This window comes from Aulonocara sp. 'chitande type north' Nkhata Bay, linkage group LG22, assembly GCF_057382095.1.
Source record: "Aulonocara sp. 'chitande type north' Nkhata Bay isolate Kocher_YH1m ecotype deep benthic linkage group LG22, A_spYH_male_GT1.1, whole genome shotgun sequence".
Classification (NCBI taxonomy): Eukaryota; Metazoa; Chordata; class Actinopteri; order Cichliformes; family Cichlidae; genus Aulonocara; species Aulonocara sp. 'chitande type north' Nkhata Bay.
This window is the reverse complement of record NC_141364.1, coordinates 2,906,790-2,925,420: the sequence shown is the minus strand read 5'-3', so window position 1 is coordinate 2,925,420 and position 18,631 is coordinate 2,906,790. Positions and strand designations below refer to the sequence as shown.

Genomic DNA, 18,631 nt, shown 5'->3' with positions numbered 1-18,631 from the left:
GGCTAACCACGGCTAACCGCAGCTAACAGAGGCTAACCACAGCTAAGAACAGCAAACAGAGGCTAACCACGGCTAACAGCAGTTAACAAAGGCCAACCAAAGCTAACAGCAGCTAACGGAGGCTAACCATGGTTAACAGTGGCAAAAACACAGCACTATACACTAAAGTAAAGTAAATATACACTAGTATATGTGTCTATTTGCTCCCCTTACCTCAGTCTCAAAGTATATATATATTTATTCTTATTATTATTCTTATTCTTCCTAGATTTATTGTTTTCTCTTGCACTGTATGGAACTGGAGCCTCGTTGTCTCGTCTCTCTTTAAACTGAACTTTATATAGCAGAGATATTAAAGTTTACTTTGACTTCAACTACCAACTGTCATGGTTTGCTGTGTGGCAGGCAGGAGAAGGACCCAAGATGCAGACTCACAGACACGGGGATAAACTCAAAAAACACAGCTTTATTGCTGGCCACGAGAAGTAATACAAAATAACCTAAAACTGGGAAAACTAAAGCATGAGCTGTACAAGGAACCGAACCACGGGGAGAATTACACACAACATGAGGGAGAACGCGACGCCGAACAGAGGGAGACTCAGACAGAAATACACAGAGGGTAAACGAGGAAAGTGGGCACACACGGGGAACACAGGTGACACTGATAATCATAACGAGACAGGGCGGGGTGAACTGAACATGACATGTACAGGCACAGAGGTTCAGACAGGAGGAGAGAGAGCACGGGGAAAACACAGACATAACGGGCTGGGGAAACATGAAACAACCACAAAGGGAGACGAGGGCTCATAAATACATAGAGGGCACACAGGGGGGAGAGAGAGCACGGGGAGAACTTAGACATAAAGGGCAGGGGAAACATGGAATAAAACATAAGGAGAGACGAGGGCTCACAGATACACAGAGGGGCACACAGGGGGTAAAAGCCATGAAGGGAAAACACTTAGGGAACAACACAACAGGGCAACTCAGAAAACATGGCCTAAATAAGGAACGAAATACAAAAATACAAGGAACTAAGAATACTGGGCCCACATGGCCCAGGACCATGACACCAACATTTCAACCTATCTTCAAACCTCAGTATGGCTGAGCTTCCCTGACTCCTTTCACAAAGTTTTATGACACTTTCCAGAGTAAATAAAGATTGATGTTTATCACTCATTGACAGCTGAGGAAAACAGTGGAGTGTCAGCCTTCCAAAGATAGGAAAAACTGTGGGCAGATCCGGTCCAACCACTGGTAGAAGCATGCAGGCTGCCTGCCACTGTTATGGGGTCCAATCTAAATGTTATGTTTTTGTCTCACTATAACATGTTTGTCATATAGCAGCCACTTCAGCTATAACTATGCACTTGAACTGGGTGGGTAAAAAAAAGATCCCAATGCAAATATGCTAAAAGCAGAAATGGTAAAATATCTTGTTACCTTCAGTTTCCTGTCACGTTTGTTAATATAATCAAAGAACTATGAGTGGTCTGAAGCAACCATCGAACATTTACTCAACAACAGAGAGCCATGCTGTCAAAAGCCTGTAAGAAAAACATGTCATGGTTTGGGTCATTGTGACCCAGTGTTTTTGAGTTCTTGTGTTTTGGTGTCATTTTTGTATTATGGTTTATGTTTTAGGTTCATTAGCAGTCTTTATGTTTGCCCTTGTGTGTATTTATGGCTGCATCTCCCTCTGTCCTGCGTTGCGATCTCCCTCATACCCAGCTGTGTGTTCTGTTCATAGTCTAAGTCTCTGTCTTTAAGAGATTCCTGCAGTTTAACTAATTGGTGTGTGTTATCTGGCTTCATGGACAGATAGAATTGGGTGTCATCTGCATAGCAGTGAAACTGTATGCTATGTCTTCTCACGATCCTGCCTAAGGGTAGAGAATTCTAACAATTAGTATAACTTGGAGGTGTTGATTCATTGAAACTAATATAATCATCCTGCTGTAAACATGTTTCTGTAAGCCAGAGTAAGACAGTTTTGATGATCAATTATTAATTCATGTACTCACAGAGATTTGGAAGAGAGACACCTAATGTTTAATAATCCACATTCTTCATTTGTTTTTTGTTGGTTTGGGTGCAGACACAGTCTCTAAGTACATGGGGTTTTGGAGAGATAACACAACATGGTAATAAAATTTCTCACAGCGTGTCGTGATTGCAGCCAGAATCAGCAGATACAGCACTCCCAGGTTCACTTCAAAACCTCTGAAACTGCTTCGTTTCCCAGCTGGAAGCTTCTTCTGAGTGTCAACACCTAAAGGGAAAAAACCCAACTTTTTTATATAATAATATTACTGATTTCTTTTTAATTGAGATTTTTAATACTGGTGCATGCCTTAATTAAATGGATCTGCCTTGTAGTAATAATGACATTTCCAACAAGTTGATCTTGTATATTTGAGAATTACAGGAAATCAGGTAAAATGTTCTACTGGAGGAAAACATGGTTGATATAATTTGGTGCAAAATCATATCTTTAGTTTATTCCCACATGTATTGATTCTTCAACAGTGTCTGACAAACCTCTTTTAAAGCAAAGGACAATATTAATAATGATAATTATGAATAATCTTCATAATTTGCTCACAGGAAGACTTATTTTGAGATGTTAGGTCCCAGCCAAGCAGGCATAGAGACCACTTAATGATGGCCAGTTTAACTCATTGGTGTGTGGCTTGATAGACAGATGAAGGTGGGTATCATCTGCACAGCAGTGGTAATGTCTGCTATGCCTTATGATGATACTGCCTAACAGAAGCATGTATAATGTAAACAAAACTGGTCCTAACACTGAACCCTGTGGAACTCCATAATTCACTTTTGTGTATGAAGATTCTTCTTTAACATTTACCTTCAAAGTAAAAGTTGAACCTTTTGTACAAACTGGCTTTAGCAACTTTAACCCTGGAGGTAAATGTTCTCTGTTTCTAGTTTGCATCGCACTCGATGCAACACACTTGATCACTTCCACACAAACGTTGCAAGACCAATCTACCAGCAATAGTGTACGAAGGCCACCAATGGGTTACTAACTTGTGTCTAGGCCTGTGTCACTGAAGCCTAAAAAAAACCTAATATTATAATTGGCTCTGAAAAATGTACATCAACTTGTTTTCTGAGGTTATTTGTGCTCCACACAGTTTCTAGCAAGTTTGTTTTTAAACTTCTGTTGCACCACCGAAGAGCTCCTGCTGGATAAGCCATTAGAGTCATGCAGCACTTCCCTCCTTCATTGTAAACTTTTGAAATGTTTGTTGCTTCCTACTTACCAGCTTCTTGTATCCCAACATCAGGATGCTGCTCTCCATCGTCTATCATCTGTACTCTCTCTGTCGTCCATCACTGTGGGTCCTTCTGCTGTATTTCACTCGAAAATCTGCTGCAGCTTGAATTTCTGCGGACATCTTGGTGGGTGAGAGTGTTTGACGAGACTTCAGTGTCTGTCTGGTTTGTTTCTGAGTCGGGCGGCTTTTAATAGACATCAAACAGGAAGTAGCAGCAGACCAAACCACCAACAGAGGGGCCAACTTCATTTCTGCTTTGCATTGTGGTTAGCAAACTTTTTACTGAGAGTTTGTTTAAAATAAAAAAAGAAGCTAAAAAGTTATTTATAAATATAAGTCAGCAGCAATAATCGGCACATAATGCCTTTTTCATGAGTCTTCCTGGTTTCATGACTCTGTACACATCATAAGTACGTAGAAGCACATGAGTGTCACAGGAAATATGAGGTCGGGCCCTGTGTCACTGGTGTGTTTCTCTCAGCACAGACTGGCCACCACAGCCTCTTCAGGTCACACACTTTATTTTCCAGCACACACATGAAATGTTTCTGACTGAGCTGCTCTGCTGTTGAGCCCGACTGAGGGAAATGTGTTTTATAGGATTTAGTTCCAGCTTCTCCCAACCGGCCACAGTGAGCTTGTCCACTTACTGCGTGTGTCTTCAGGTCTTAGACACCACCAAAATAGAGATGCAGTCACTCTGTTTTTCAACTGAAGCTTGTCGTGTTCAAAATGTCAGAAGGAATTTCAGGAGAAAATATCTGTCTATTAAAAAGATTTCATTTGCTTTGGTATTTGAAATTCCAATTTTACAGCACTGGACTGTGATGTGATGCCAGAGTCAGCCTCACACCAAAGATGACCCTCAGAGCGGGCCGTACAGTTTTATACTACAAGAAGAACATGTATTATTATGACTATGTTCTTCCAGAAGCGGCGTGGCAGTCTGCTACAACTCCTCATTCACTCCACGTCTGCTGCTCCCTCGACCTCCTATCTGCTTCTTTTCCTGGAATCAGAGACACAAGGACACAAAAACACACCCTGCGTAGCCTTGGTTATCTAATGTTGTTATTTATTGTTCTTCTACTGATTCTAAGGTCTGGTTCAGGATACCTAGTTTGGACTCTCTGACCCAGTGTCACAGCTGGTGCAGCTATCGTGTGGTGGCGTGAATGGGGACCCGAGTTGCAGACAGTGGTGGAGATGCGAGTGAGGTTTATTTACAGTGCTCAGTAACAAAAGTGAGGGCGGAACTGAACAAAACCCTGAACTGGGGAGAACTAAAAATAACAAAACACAAAACTGTAACTCACAAGGTCACAATCAGGGAAACACATAAGGAGGTGAGCTGGGAACAAAGAGCAGGCTGTGGAGCAGAAAGCTGCAGAACAACAGAGTAACACAGACGAACCGATGAGGAACACAGGCAGGCACACACTATATATACAAACACAAGGTAATCAGGTAATGACACACAGGAGGGGAGCACAGCTGAACCTAATTCACAAGACGACAGGAAGACACAAGCTGACACAGTGATAACAGACAGACCTTCAAAGTAAAACAGGAAATTCACAAAGACAAGCTCAGGGACACAAACAGAGCACAGGAGGGAGAACACTAAAGCACTAACCACACGAACCAAACCCTAAGAACTAATACAAAATAAGAATGAACACAACACATAAGATGACACCAAAATGAACACAAAACGCTGGGTCAACGACCAGGACCATGACACCCAGAGACTTACAGAAAACCATTTTCATGTGTATGTAAGCGTTGCTGCAAAGTCCCCGTGCACTCTGTGTCTCTAAGCTTTCGACCTTCGAAAGACAGAGTGCCAACTCATATGAGCACATTTGCATTGTGTATAATAAAATAATTAAAACAGCTGCCTTCAATTTTCAACCCTAATAAACTAACTCCAGATTTCCCTCAGTAATCCTGATTCATGTTGTCACAGTTCACCTGGTGAAGAGCACATTCCCAAAGGATTCTTTTTTCCCAGAGCATTTTAGCATGACACTCTTTGATTACCTCTCCATCACAGATATTTGTTTTTATCACAAAGCTGCTCTTGACAGTCCTGATAGATTTGAAACCATATTGGAAAAGATTTGTGAGAGCTGTTGTAAAAACGTTATCCCACCTTAATAGATCCATCACTAATGCACTGAACTCTTTAGTAAGAATTGGGAGCTCCCCCCCAAAACTGTGTCCTGTTTTCCAATCAGCTGTTTGTGTATAAAGTGCTGTCTCTTTGAGACATCTGTTATGTTCCCTGTATGTCCCTCTGTGAGCTCCAGCTCGCTCTTGTTCATTATATATCTGGATGTTAAAGACTTCTTTTTATTCTGAGTCCTGCGTTCGAGTCCTTCCCTCTCTTCCACACCTCGACCTGACAGTTATGTCTTAGACTGGATGTCAAATAGAAGTGAAGCTGAAACATTTTGTGACTAAAAATAATATGAAACCATTTTTAGATGTTTAGGCCTCTAAATATAAATATAACTTCCATAGTTCAATGTGTTTAAATATGTGCATTTGCAAACTTTTTGTTTAATATTAATATTTTATATCATCATGAAATGTCACCACAGGGGGCAGCATAGAGCCAGAGAGTGTTAGTGTAGCTGTTCAGCCCTATAGTAAGAAACAAGAAGACTGATGAAGGAAAACACACAGGTTTGTATGAAGTCACACTAACTAACCAGCAGTAACCCACCTTTGATCAAACTGCTTTTATACAAATGATGTGAGGATGTAAAAGGAGCGTTTTGATTATTTATGAATGTATTGATTTAATATGACAATAATGGGGGTGGGGCCACCAGACCTGTCAACACTGGCTGAGTAACAAAAATATGAACACCAGACGAGAGTTAAACATTTTCATCATTTTCTTCCTGTGACTGAAAATCTCTTTGATTGTCTCTGATATCGTCTGTACTGTCGTAGATGTGCATGTCCTCTTACACTCTGATGCCTCTTCCTTCACCTTTCTGCTCAGACAGCTGAGTCACAGCTGTGCTTTACTAACAGTTACTGCTCTGTGTTCACTGTGCTTGCACACTGATGCTGTCACAGTCCTGGGTCTATGACCCAGTTTTTGAGTTTTTCTTTTGGATAATTATTTTCTAGTTCCTGATTTTATTTTTTTTGTCTCCTCAGTCTGTCATGTCCTCATGTCTGTTTATCCACAGTTAAAGTGTCAAGTTCACATATTGCCATCTGAGTCTCAGTGTGTTTTTGTTACTTCCTGTTTTACTTTGATAATCTCCCATTTTGTGTGCGTTATATTGGTGTTCATGTCTCATCAGTCAGATTCTGTTCAGCTGTGTTCCCCAGGTGTGTCCACTCTGCACTAATCTCCTCCTGAGTAAATATTGTCTGTCTCCCTCTGGTCTCTGTCATGTTGTCCCATCAAGCTGTGTTCCTGTGAATTTCATGGGTTCTGTGTCCTCCCAGTTGTTTCCCAGTTTCTTAGTTTCTAGTTTAATGTGTTGCCTGAGGTTTTGTTAGTGGTGCCAAGATGAAGCTTCATGAAGCACTGAAGCTTTCCATCCAACTGGCCACTTATGAGCCGACGCTTCATGACGTGTCACTTGCTCTACTGTGCCATCAAGTGGACAATAAATGTAAAACAGGCAAAGACATTATAATGACATAACTTTGGTGTGAAGCTTTGAATAGAACGAATAGAATAGAATAGAATAAATAGAATAGAAAGAATAGAATTAGTGAATAATGTTTGTGATGGCAGTACATAAATTCCAAATATAATCTTAATCTGTCTTTATGATCTTTATGATACAACATGTAATTTATTTTTATATCATAATAACCTTTTATTTTTATTGAATAAAATCTTTTCCACTGTGTTTTGCTTCAGTCAGTTTCTCTTTTTTTGAGATGATTTCACCTGATTTAGAAAAAACCCTTTCACAGCTCACAGATGAAGCAGGTGTAGCCGAAGAAGCAACAGCAAGTTTATACAAGTTGGGATGAACATTTTCAGTCCTGCCCAGTACTCGTGGGGATTCTTCAGTCTTCCACTGTTTGGTTCACTCAGGTATGTTTGGACCTGCACTGTTGTGTCTGTAATAAAATTTTGAGTCCTCGTCTGCAGGACTGTGGTGTCCAAACTAGGCCTGAAAAACCAAAACCCCTGCACCACTTTTATATTTCATGATTACAATTAAAACAAAACACGACATGCAGAGAAACAGAATCAACTTTCTGGGTTTGTCCAAAGTTTATTTAACAAATTATACAGCATGTATTAATGTTATATTTTTATTTATTCATACATGATTTGAGTTTATGAACTCTACTACTCCCATAGTTATTTCTTCAGTGTTGTTTTTGGACAGAGACCATTGAAACAGTACAGAAAGTGGGGAGAGAGGGGCTGAGCTGCAGCACAGAGCCTGGGCTGAACACAAACCTGAGACTCTGCAGTACTTTTTACTGCTGCTAGTGTTTCTGTCCTGACAGATGTGATGATATCATCTGTGCTCTGTGATGTGCTGGTGCATGAAAATGTTTGCAGACTTTAGATTGGTCACTGAAAATATAAGACGTGCTGTGGTCGTTATTCTAAATGTGTTCAGAAATGTGGGAAACGATTGAAATACCCTGAAATATCTAAAGATTCAAAGTTCTAACATGGAAGTATTTGGGACAGCAGCTTCATCTAAAATGCAGCGTGGTCTTTCAGTCTGATCCCCCCATGTTTGTATGTCAATTTTTTCTGTTATTTGAGACGTCTGTTGATAAACTGATGGGGAGACTGTGCAAGTAAAGCCTTGTTTTGAGTACATTTTCCTCACCAGTTTCCACTTTAGGCACTGAAAACACATATTAGACACCAGCTATTTATTTTGTGATTTATATAAATATATTTCATATAAACAGTCAACATGCAGTAAAAGAAATATCTAAATATGTATTTGTATGTATTATTTCCCATCCACGAGTCTGAAAATAATAATGCTGCTCTATGTTCACTGCATCTCAGCACCTGTTTGTATCACTTCTGCTGATGCTGCAGACCGCTGTGTCTATTTTATATTTGAATTGGCCTTTTATATTTTCTTCTACTGTTTCTATTTTGTCTTATTTCTGTTTAAGAAAGACATGGTACAGACAGGGTGGAGCTGCCTGCAGCTGTCTGTGGTGCTGAAGCTTTCAAACGTTTCATACCAACACTGACTACAACTGTGACCACAGGGGGGCAGCATAGAGCCAGAGAGTGTTAGTGTAGCTGTTCAGCCCTATAGTAAGAAACAAGAAGACTGATGAAGGAAAAGCTTCTTCCACTGGTGTAACACACAGGTTTGTATGAAGTCACACTAACTAACCAGCAGTAACCCACATTTGATCAAAGCAGGGGCAGAACTTTAATAACAGGTTATAATGTGTCATCACAGTTGTTGTCAATCCAAACACACTTTTTGATTGTTGCTGTTTATTGTAAAAGAACAACACACTTGTGGTCTGACCTAATGCTGTAGTGCAACAACAACTATACAAATGTGAGCTCAGTGCAGACTATGCTGGCTCACTGCAGCCTCTTGTGGTACAAAGTGGTATTACATGAGAGTACAGGCTGACATCAGCTGGATGCTAACTTCAGTTCATATGTAGATGTGTTGAACATGACGTCAGAGATGTTTTCTTTATATTCTGTTGATGTTTTGAAATATTTCAAAGTGTCTCCAAGTTAAATGTTGAACCTTTAATATAGCGACACTTAGAGCTCTGAAGCCGTTTTCTCTCGTTTACAATTCAACCAATAAGTTACTGAGTAAGTTATTTTATCTGTAATTAAAGTCATCAACACTTAAAGCTTTATATGAAATATTTGTTTTTCAAATCAAAATACAACTTCCATATAAAATGCAAAACTAAATATATATGACTCACATAACACAATTAACATTTAATGTCTTTCTGTCACTTTCACATACACAGAGGTTTAAAAATGTCCTTCTGATGTTCCAGCTGATCAGAACCTTTAAAATTCTTATTAATCAAACATATTTTTTGCTGAACTTTTACAAACAAGACATTTACTGAAGTTTTAGGACCAACAGGCTGATGACTAAACCAAGTAAAGCAAAGTAAAGACAAGCTGCACTTTGACTTTTATTAGAACAATTTGCTGGAACTACAGAGTAATGAAGTACTTCAAGGTTTTGTGTGGATGACTTCCAACCTTACTGTACAGCACAGAGCACAGAGGGACAATATATGTAATCAATATATGATGCAGAATGAACAAGTAAAGACTGTAAGCTGAGTCTGAGGCTCATGCAGGACATTTCATAGTGAGGTGTCTTTGGTTGGATTATTCAAACATTTACATCAAAGCACCAAACTCATTTCTCACAGATGAAGGTCATTGAATCAGAATTATGGGAGATGGACTGTCTCCATCTCCCATAATAGTCACAGTAGACTCCATAGTAACCAGAATAAGGATCTGACCATCCTGTTGCCCAGAACCTGTCAGAGAGATCAAATCTGATATGAAACTGGACTAAACTCATAACTATTGTCACATTCATATAAATATGCGTCTCTTTTGGAATATTTCCAATATTTGCTGTATTTCTTTCCCAGGTTTCTCGCCCACTTTCCCTCCTTTAGACTTTTCTCTGAGAATCATCATGCACACTAAAACAGCTTTCAAGCTTTGATGAATATGAAATCTTCCTGCTGTAAAAATGGAGAATAAAAAGAAGTCAGAGCTGACTTTCTGCTGTTTGAAACTGTTTTGTCAGCTGTTTACAGACATCACTTTGAAATGTGTGTCTATCAGGTCATATTTACTGAAGCTTCTTCCTTCATATGTTCTGAAGTTTTACAAACACCAAAGAAGAAGAGACAGGAATTCTCTGAAACACTTTTTGTTCTGTGAGAAAAGAAACATTACAGCACAAAAACATGAAGACAAATTGAACAAAGTGAAATGTGTCGGTCGCTGCTTTGAACATGTTTCAATCCTGATTCCTTCAAACTGACTTGTTGTAACTGAACGTCATCACAGACTGCAGATGAAGAGAGTTCAAGCACAGCTGTTCATTCAAAGGAGGATTTCTGCTTTTCTTTACATTCAGTTTGTGGGGCTGTTGGAAAATAGCTCAGCTCATGTATTGCTGATCTATCTTCCAAAACATCAGTGTTTCACTTCTAAATAATAACTCTGGAATAGAAACAAACTAATGTCTCACGTTTCTGTCAGCGCTGATCCGTCCACCCATTCCCATTTATATCCTCCTGATGTCTGGTTGGATCTCAGACCAATCCAATAGTATCCTCTGAAATTACTGACAAATTCCTGTTTGAGAAGAGACACAAATATTGTCTCCAGTCATAATTCAGCACTTCTGTTGTAGTGACATCATCTTGTGAACATGTCTGAAGGAAGAATAACTGTGATGAAACTTTTCTTCCATTGTGCAGAAATCAGAAAGAGCCAAAGAATCGATGAATATCAGCTCCTCCTGTAGCTCAGTCAGTGTTGCAGTGGAATCAGTGTTAACAAATCATTTGATTCAGTTGGATTGAATCAGAAAAATAATCTGGATTATGAGGATTTCTCTCATTTTATAACATTTCTGTTATTTCAATGTTTTGTGTTGACTTGGTTTCTAAGGATCATCTGAACTGGTTCCCATTTAATCCTGGTTCTTTAACTGCTTTGAATTCCTCTCCTTCATAATTCAATGTGAATCTCCAGTTTGCTGTATTGTAATCGATCCACCTCCCAAATCCTGCAATCATTTCCTGAATGGATTCTCTAATCTTCTCTCATCGGTTATTGTTCATAAAGTCATTTTAGTAGATGACTCTAATTTACTTATTGATGATCCCTCTAACAACACTGCCACACAATTGATGAACACTGCAGCATCATTTCATGTAGTGCATCATGTTGTCGGCCCCACACATAACGCTGACCTTCCACATGTCTGACCTACTATCCAACCACAGATGTATCATCTTTGACAGGCTTACAGTCAGTGTTGTCTTCCCAGAGACAAACTGCTGTCACTCCCATGTCTTCTAATGACTGTGGACATTTTTCGATTTCTTCACTGGCAACATCAACAGTATCAGGTCAGAGTTCAAGTCTGTACCTCTTCAACCGCCCCAAGTCTCTCCTCCAGTTCTGTTGTTGGAGTTCAAACTCCTTCCTGCTGCCATCTCCCCCTGACTTCTCTCTATTAGAAACCAGTCCCTTTCATTTCAGCTGACTTTCAAACAGCCAGAGTCTTTGTGAGTGGGATCAACCCTCCTTACATCCCACTGTTTTAAATCAAGTTGCTCGTCAGCTCCTTCAGATCTTTGATCAATTCCAACCTGGTTCCAGACAAACCACAGCACTGAAACAGCTTTCATGAAAGTTACTAACCAGATTCTTCTGCGCTGGGATAAAGACTCCATTTGAGTCCTGCTTGACTTCTCTGCAGCCTTCATACTGTTGATGGTGCTCCTCTTATTAACACACTACAAACTGGCCTCACTGGTGCTGCTCTCACATGGTTTTCTTCATACTTATCAAACAGATACTTCATATTAATCAACGTGTGTCCTCATCTGAGTCCCACATGCCTCAGTCCTTGGACCAGTTCTGTTCTCTTTATAAATGCTGCCCCTGTGACATCTGCTTAATGGTTTTAATGGGATCTCCTAGCACTGCTGTGCAGATGACACACACACTAATGCTTTTCTGTCGAGCCTCTCCTGCCTCAGTGAATGCTTCTCTGTCATCATTTCATGGATTTAAACTTCCTTCATCTCAAACTGAAGTTGTGCTGTTTGGCTCAGTTTCTCTGAGGAGGTCAGTCAGTACATCGTCCCCCTCACCAGTAACATCCAATCACCTGTTAAAGATCATTTTGAACCAACAGCTGCATTTTGAGCCTCACATGTCAAAGGTCAGCCAGTCTTGTTTCCTTTAGCTCAGAAATATTGCAAAGATCAAATCTTTACTGTGATTCAATCATCTGGAACTTTGAGTTCATACTTTCTCCTGCCTGATTATTGTAATTCACTTTTCACCTGCATTTCTCAGTCCTCCATAGTTGGTCTGCAGTTAGTGCAGAACTCAGCAGCAAGGCTGCAAACAAAACCTGGCCTGCAGTCTCATATCTCACCTATTCTTGCTTCTCTTCACTGGCTTACAGTGAACTTCAGAATCCTCTTTTAAATCCTGTTATGAACATATAAAGCTGTGCATGAACAGGCCCCTGCTTATATAGCAGAGCTTCTTGGACCTTATCACTGCAGCCGGCCTCTCTGATCATCTAATCAGCGTCTCCCAACTGTCCCTCGCTCTGATTTGAACACCAGAGGCCATCGTGCTTTTGAGCTTGTTGCAGCCAAACTGTGGAACAGCCTTCCTCAGACTATCAGGTCAGCTGACTGTCAACGGCTGAAACTCATTTTTACAGGTTAGCTCTCCCTCAATCTTTTCCCCTTTATTTTCCTCCATAGTTTCTAACTGTTGTGTTTCTGATGGAATGAATGTGCTGCTTTGTTTATGTGTCTGTATGTTTGCACATGTATACTTATCATCAATGTGTGGCTTTAATTCACAGTATGAAGAACTTTGTAACTCACTGTCAGCTCCATCAAAGATCACACAGACATGAACAAACACACCCACCTGTTCCTCTTTGCTGTTTATCACCACCAGATCAGCTCCTCTGGTCTTACAGTGGTTTTGACTCTCAGACCAAGTTTTCCTCTCAGTGGATTTAAAGTAACAGCTGCTTCCAAATCTCATCCATCGATCAGGACACTTCTCTTAAAGTCAAACACATGTTTTAAAGTCAGACTTTGTGTCCTGTTGTATCACATGAATCTTTGGTTCCTGTCATTTTCCCTGTAAATGCTTCATTTAAACTCAGGTTTTCTCTCTTATTCATAATGAACTGAAACTTACATTTATACAGAGAAACTGTTACACAGCATCAAACATGTAGGATTCAAAACAAAGACACAATCAGGTTATCACTGTGTAACACTGATGTTTTCTATCAGTTATTCAAACTTTATTACCTTCTATCTTCTCCTTCAGCTTCTTCACTTCTTCCTGTAGCTGACTGTGGTTTTCACTCAGTTCATCATAACGGCTCTGTAACTGAGTCAGGCTGGTTTTTGTGTCTTTAGAAGAAAAAAGATTCAAATTAAGTTAAAATGTTCTACAAATATATCTGTGATATAAGAACTTGGTGTTTGCTTACCTTGAAGTTCATCCTGCAGCTCAGTGTGATTCTTTTTGGTGTCATTGTAAACGTGGTTCAGTTTGTCACATTTAGCATGAAGTCTTTTGTTTTCACTCTTGTTCAAAGCATCTGAAATATTTCAGTGAAAGCAAAATAAAATAAAATAAAATAAAATGAGTGAAACGTTGAACAGAAATAATCTTCTTCCTCTGCTTTGTCAAATATCAATAAGAGTCAGAAACTTGCAGCCATTGTTCTTTAACATGTCCTGTGGGTGGAGGTGTTAGAACTACAGGAAATCTGATGAGCTAAATACGTATCAACTGTGAACAAAAACCACTGACAAGATTCAGAATAATTGTGCTTCAGTGTGGAGGAAGAAGGTGAAGAGTCAAACAGCATTTCTACACCTGTAGTCAGAGATGTTATCTTTAGGTTTTTGAAAGAACAGACAAGCTGCTGTGGGAATCAACACTTCCTCATATCAAAGGTGTTTCCATGTGATCAGGTACTTCCTGTGGAAGTACAGCTCTCACTGTGTGTTTCCTGTTTTACTCTGAAGGAGTTTGTAGGGCTGAGCTGCCCTTGACTGTGAACAGTTTCTCCTGTTTATGTTAGTTTGGGAGGTCAGCTGCTGTCATTTGGTTTGTTTCTTTTTTTTTATCTTAACACAAGAAGCTGATTCAAAATGTAAAATCAGTTACCTTTCAAATCCGTCTCCAACTCTGACAGTTTTTAATAGTTTCTTACCTTCCATCTCGTCCTTCAGCTGCTCTTTTTCCAAACTCACCAAAATATCTGGTTAGAAATGCAACAAAACCGAAGATTTAAAATTTAAAATGATTTAAATAAAGTTTTTCATTTTCCAATGAGATGAATGGAGCTAACATTAGCTTGTTAGCTACCTGCTTAATACACCAAGTGAACTAACTAGTCGCACAATGACAGACGGCCACTGTCTAACATAGTGTGGCTGCACCTGCATCAGTCTGCAGCAGATGCTGCTGCCTGTCTGCTTTGTTGATGTAATCACAGAATCAGCGTGTTGAGTGAAGAGTTTGAAGGAACAACAAGAACATTCACTCCACAACACACACAAGATATGAGCCAGGAATCATGCACACAGACACACACCTGCTAATCAGTGCTAAGTAACAGACTCATGAAATACTAGAAGCTCAGTCAGCAAAACCAACGTGTTGGTCAGGCTGTACCACACAGCAGCTCATATTATTGATCAGAGAATTCCATTTAAAATGCCACCGTGCAGTTTTTATGAAGAGGAAACTATCCTTAGAGACCAAAACTCATTTGGTCCTGAAGGGAAACATGTTTTTACTGCAGCAAAGGTGCTCATTTTAACATGGGAGTGTATCATGAGCATGATAATAAAACTCCTCACAGCATGTTGTGATTCCAGCCAGAATCAGCAGATACAGAACCACCAGCTTCACTTCAACAGCTCTGAAACGGCTTCTTTTCACAGCTGGAAGCTTCTTCTGGGCTTTTATTTCTACGAAGGCAAAATGGAGAGAAAAGAATTTGTTAATTTAATTATTAAACATGTTTTAATCATAATTTGTTTCCCATTTTTCAAGCGTATTTTATTGGTTTATCGTCAGAAAGACTTTCCACCTGCAGCCGACCTGATGATGAGCTGAACAAGTTCATTCCAGCAGTTTTGATATTTACAGGAGACTTTGTCACATGTTCGTCTTCAGGTGACTTTTACATATGTGAGAACAGAGACTGTGATTGACAGAGAAACGCTTTGATGTGACTCAGAAACAGACGAATGTGTATCAGCGTGTTTCACACAAAGACCAGATCATGAGGACAATGTTGGTTATTATAACATGAATATTATGTCATTAAAACAATATCTCCATGATTTGCTGAAATGAAAACAGAGTTGTTATTCATTGGTCTGATTTCCTGTCAGCTAAAACTAGCTGTGACAAGTGTGCTTCGAGTAGTTTCTGTGGTTATACTCGCTCCACAGTGTCGAGCAACACTTCCTTGTTTCTTATATTTCTGCCTTCACCACTGATCTGTGAGATAACTCCTCCAACACTTTTCTGTCAGCTTGTTTCTACACTTACTAAAATAACACACTGATACTTTAAACTAGACACTTTTTATCATTTATTCTCTAAATAAACAGAAAACATTAAAAAATATAGAAACATATAAACCATGATAAGAGCAGAGACTGCACACCTTCACCAAAGCTTGAACTTTCCTCCACACCATGAATAAACTGAGTCTCTGGATCCAAAAGCTTTGATGGATCTGTATTAGTTTGATATTTTATTGAGAAGATGGAAACAGTCTCTCCTGATTCCTGATGCCTCAGTATTTGATACTTACCTCCGTCCTGTGTTGAAACATGGACCTGACGGTCTGTGCAGGAGTCCACATTCTCATGGAGGAGGACCAGTCCCTCCAGTCTCTCTCCTCTGTCCCCTCCTTTGCTGTATTTCACATTCATGCTCAACTCTGGATCCTCATCAATGATGGAAGACATTTTAAGATGCTCAGTTTTCAGCAGTATCAGTTTCCTGTGCAGCAGAGCCGTCACTCAGTCGCTGTGTTTCTCTGTTAACTGGAGCTTTTCTATGTGAAGCTGATTCTGATTCTGCAGTAAATCATAAGTAAATGTTGGTCCTCTGTATTCTGATGCTGCTGTCGCTTCGCTGTCTCTGTCTCTCTGTGAGCTGCTTTCAACAGGAGGTACAGACGTCATGACAGGAAAAGCTAAACCACATTTTGTTCATAGTTAGAATTAAAACTGATAACACAAAGTCCAGATAAACAGAATCAACTTTCTGGGTTTATTCAACAAATTAAACTAAATTTCCTTCAAAATAAAATGTTTGCATTTTATTTTATTTATTTATTCATTCATGGTTTGAGTTTATGAACTCTACTTTTTCACAGATATTTCTTTGTTCTTGTTTTTTGGACAGAGACCATTGAAACAGTAAAGAAAGTGGAGAGAGAGGGGCTGAGCTGCAGCACAGAGCCTGGGCTGAACATGAACCTGAGCCTCTGCAGTACTTTTTACTGCTGCTAGTCTTTCTGTCCTGACAGATGTGATGATCTGATCTGTGACTAAATAAGAACACAGACGTGTTTATATGACAGCCGAGTCACATGATGGAACAAATTTATAGGACAAAATGATAAAAGTGCATCTGAGCGGTTTCTGAAAATATTTTTCTTATCTGATATGAAACTCACGAATACGTTGTGCAACATGTAATGTGCCACGCATCCTCGTGTCCTCATTTGACATCATCAGATGTTACAGCCGAGATAAAATGGAGGGGGGGGGGAGAGAGAGAGAGAGAGAGAGAGAGAGAGAGAGAGAGAGAGAGAGAGAGTGACAGCGAGTCTTGAGATGTGAGAGATTTGTCACGTTTTGTGTGTTTGGAGTGTGTAGTGTTGGGCAAGTTCCTATGAAAAAGTAATTAATTATAGTAACTAGTTACTTCTTCAAAAAAGTAACTGAGTTACTAGATTCTAAAAGTAATTAATTACTTCAGAAGTAACTTTTGTGTTACTTTAAAAAAATGTTTAACTCTCTGGGGTCCAGGGTACAGGGAGTGCAGAATTATTAGGCAAATGAGTATTTTGTCCACATCATCCTCTTCATGCATGTTGTCTTACTCCAAGCTGTATAGGCTCGAAAGCCTACTGCCAATTAAGCATATTAGGTGATGTACCCGTCATAATCACAAACAGAGAGCAACAGAATTATCATAAATCCAGTAACTCCAAAAACATTAATAACCTCCGGCCTCTTCAAAAATATCAACATCCATTCAACTCTATTGTCAAAAATCCACCAGTCTCAATCAGTATGGCACTTTTAAATGTACGCTCTCTGTCGAACAAGTCTTTTATTATTAATGATTTAATTTTAGATAATAAACTTGCCTGTTTATTTTTAACTGAAACATGGCTGGGCTCGGATGCACCAGTTGTTCTCACTGAGGCCTCCCCACCAAATTTTAATTTCTCTTTTTCTATTAGAAGTGGTAAGAGAGGTGGTGGGACTGCATCTTTAGCCAACAACACACTCACCACCAAACAAATTTTATTTGATCATTTTACCACTTTTGAATTCCATGCTATTGTTTTCAGCAGCCCTCCAGTTTTATCTGTCACAGTTTATAGACCACCTAAAGACAGCGCTGCTTTTATCAAGGAATTCTCAGAATTTTTAACAAACATACATTCAAAATATAACATGATAATTTTAACCGGTGATTTTAACCTGCACATAGATAATCCTTCTGACCCTGCAACAAAAGAATTCTTAAACATTCTTCACTGTTTGGATTTTACCAGCACGTCACGCAGCCGACTCACAACAGAGGACACACTCTGGACCTGGTCATCACCCATGGGCTGTCCACCAGCGTGTCCTCTGTTGTTGACTTGGCTGTCTCTGACCACTACTGTGTGTTTTTTAACATCACCGGTTTTATTCAGCGGGAGACCTCGGTGCGAACTGTGAGGAGGCGCTATCTAACCTCTGAAGTGGCTGCAAATCTTACCCTGCTCTCTGGTCTTCCTAAGAAGAATATTTCAACTTTACAACTCTTGCAAAACTCTGCAGCCCGTGTGCTGACGAAGACCAGAGGGCGGGCCCACATTACACCGGTTTTAGAATCGCTGCACTGGCTCCCCGTGTGTGTCAGGATCGATTTTAAAGTTCTTTTATTGGTTTTTAAATGTCTTAATGGTCTCGGGCCTTCTTATCTCTCAGATCTGCTTTTACCATACGAACCCTCGCGGACCCTGAGGTCCTCTGGTACTGGCCTTTTGATTGTCCCTAAAGTCAGGACACATACTCACGGAGAGGCAGCGTTTCAGTGGTATGGTCCTCGTCTGTGGAACAGCCTGCCGGAGGAGCTCAGGGCCGCAGAGAACGTACATGTTTTTAAGAACAGGCTCAAGACCCACCTTTTTAATTTAGCTTTTACTTAGCGTTTATTTATTTTATGCTGATTTATTCTATCCTGTTATTCTATTATTAATTTAGACTTTACCTAATAGTTATTG

The 18,631-nt window shown here is 39.7% G+C and overlaps 1 protein-coding gene across 4 annotated transcripts in view; it reads right to left on the bottom strand.

Moving 5' to 3' along the window:
• Positions 1 to 9,700: 9,700 nt before the first annotated feature.
• LOC147303189 (C-type lectin domain family 12 member B-like) overlaps positions 9,701 to 18,631 on the bottom strand; it is a 29,752-nt gene continuing 20,821 nt past the window's right edge. Inside the window, exons 3-8 of one of the 4 annotated variants that reach the window (XM_086279978.1) lie at positions 14,309 to 14,356; positions 13,619 to 13,687; positions 13,392 to 13,475; positions 12,997 to 13,136; positions 10,556 to 10,662; positions 9,701 to 9,827 (exon numbers count right to left, since the gene is read on the bottom strand). In XM_086279978.1, coding sequence (XP_086136104.1) covers positions 9,701 to 9,827; positions 10,556 to 10,662; positions 12,997 to 13,136; positions 13,392 to 13,475; positions 13,619 to 13,687; positions 14,309 to 14,356 — 575 coding nt within the window. Of the gene's footprint in view, positions 9,828 to 10,555; positions 10,663 to 12,996; positions 13,137 to 13,383; positions 13,497 to 13,576; positions 13,688 to 14,308; positions 14,357 to 18,631 lie in introns of all 4 variants that reach the window. The other 3 variants (XM_086279977.1, XM_086279979.1, XM_086279980.1) reach the window with 3 other exon arrangements.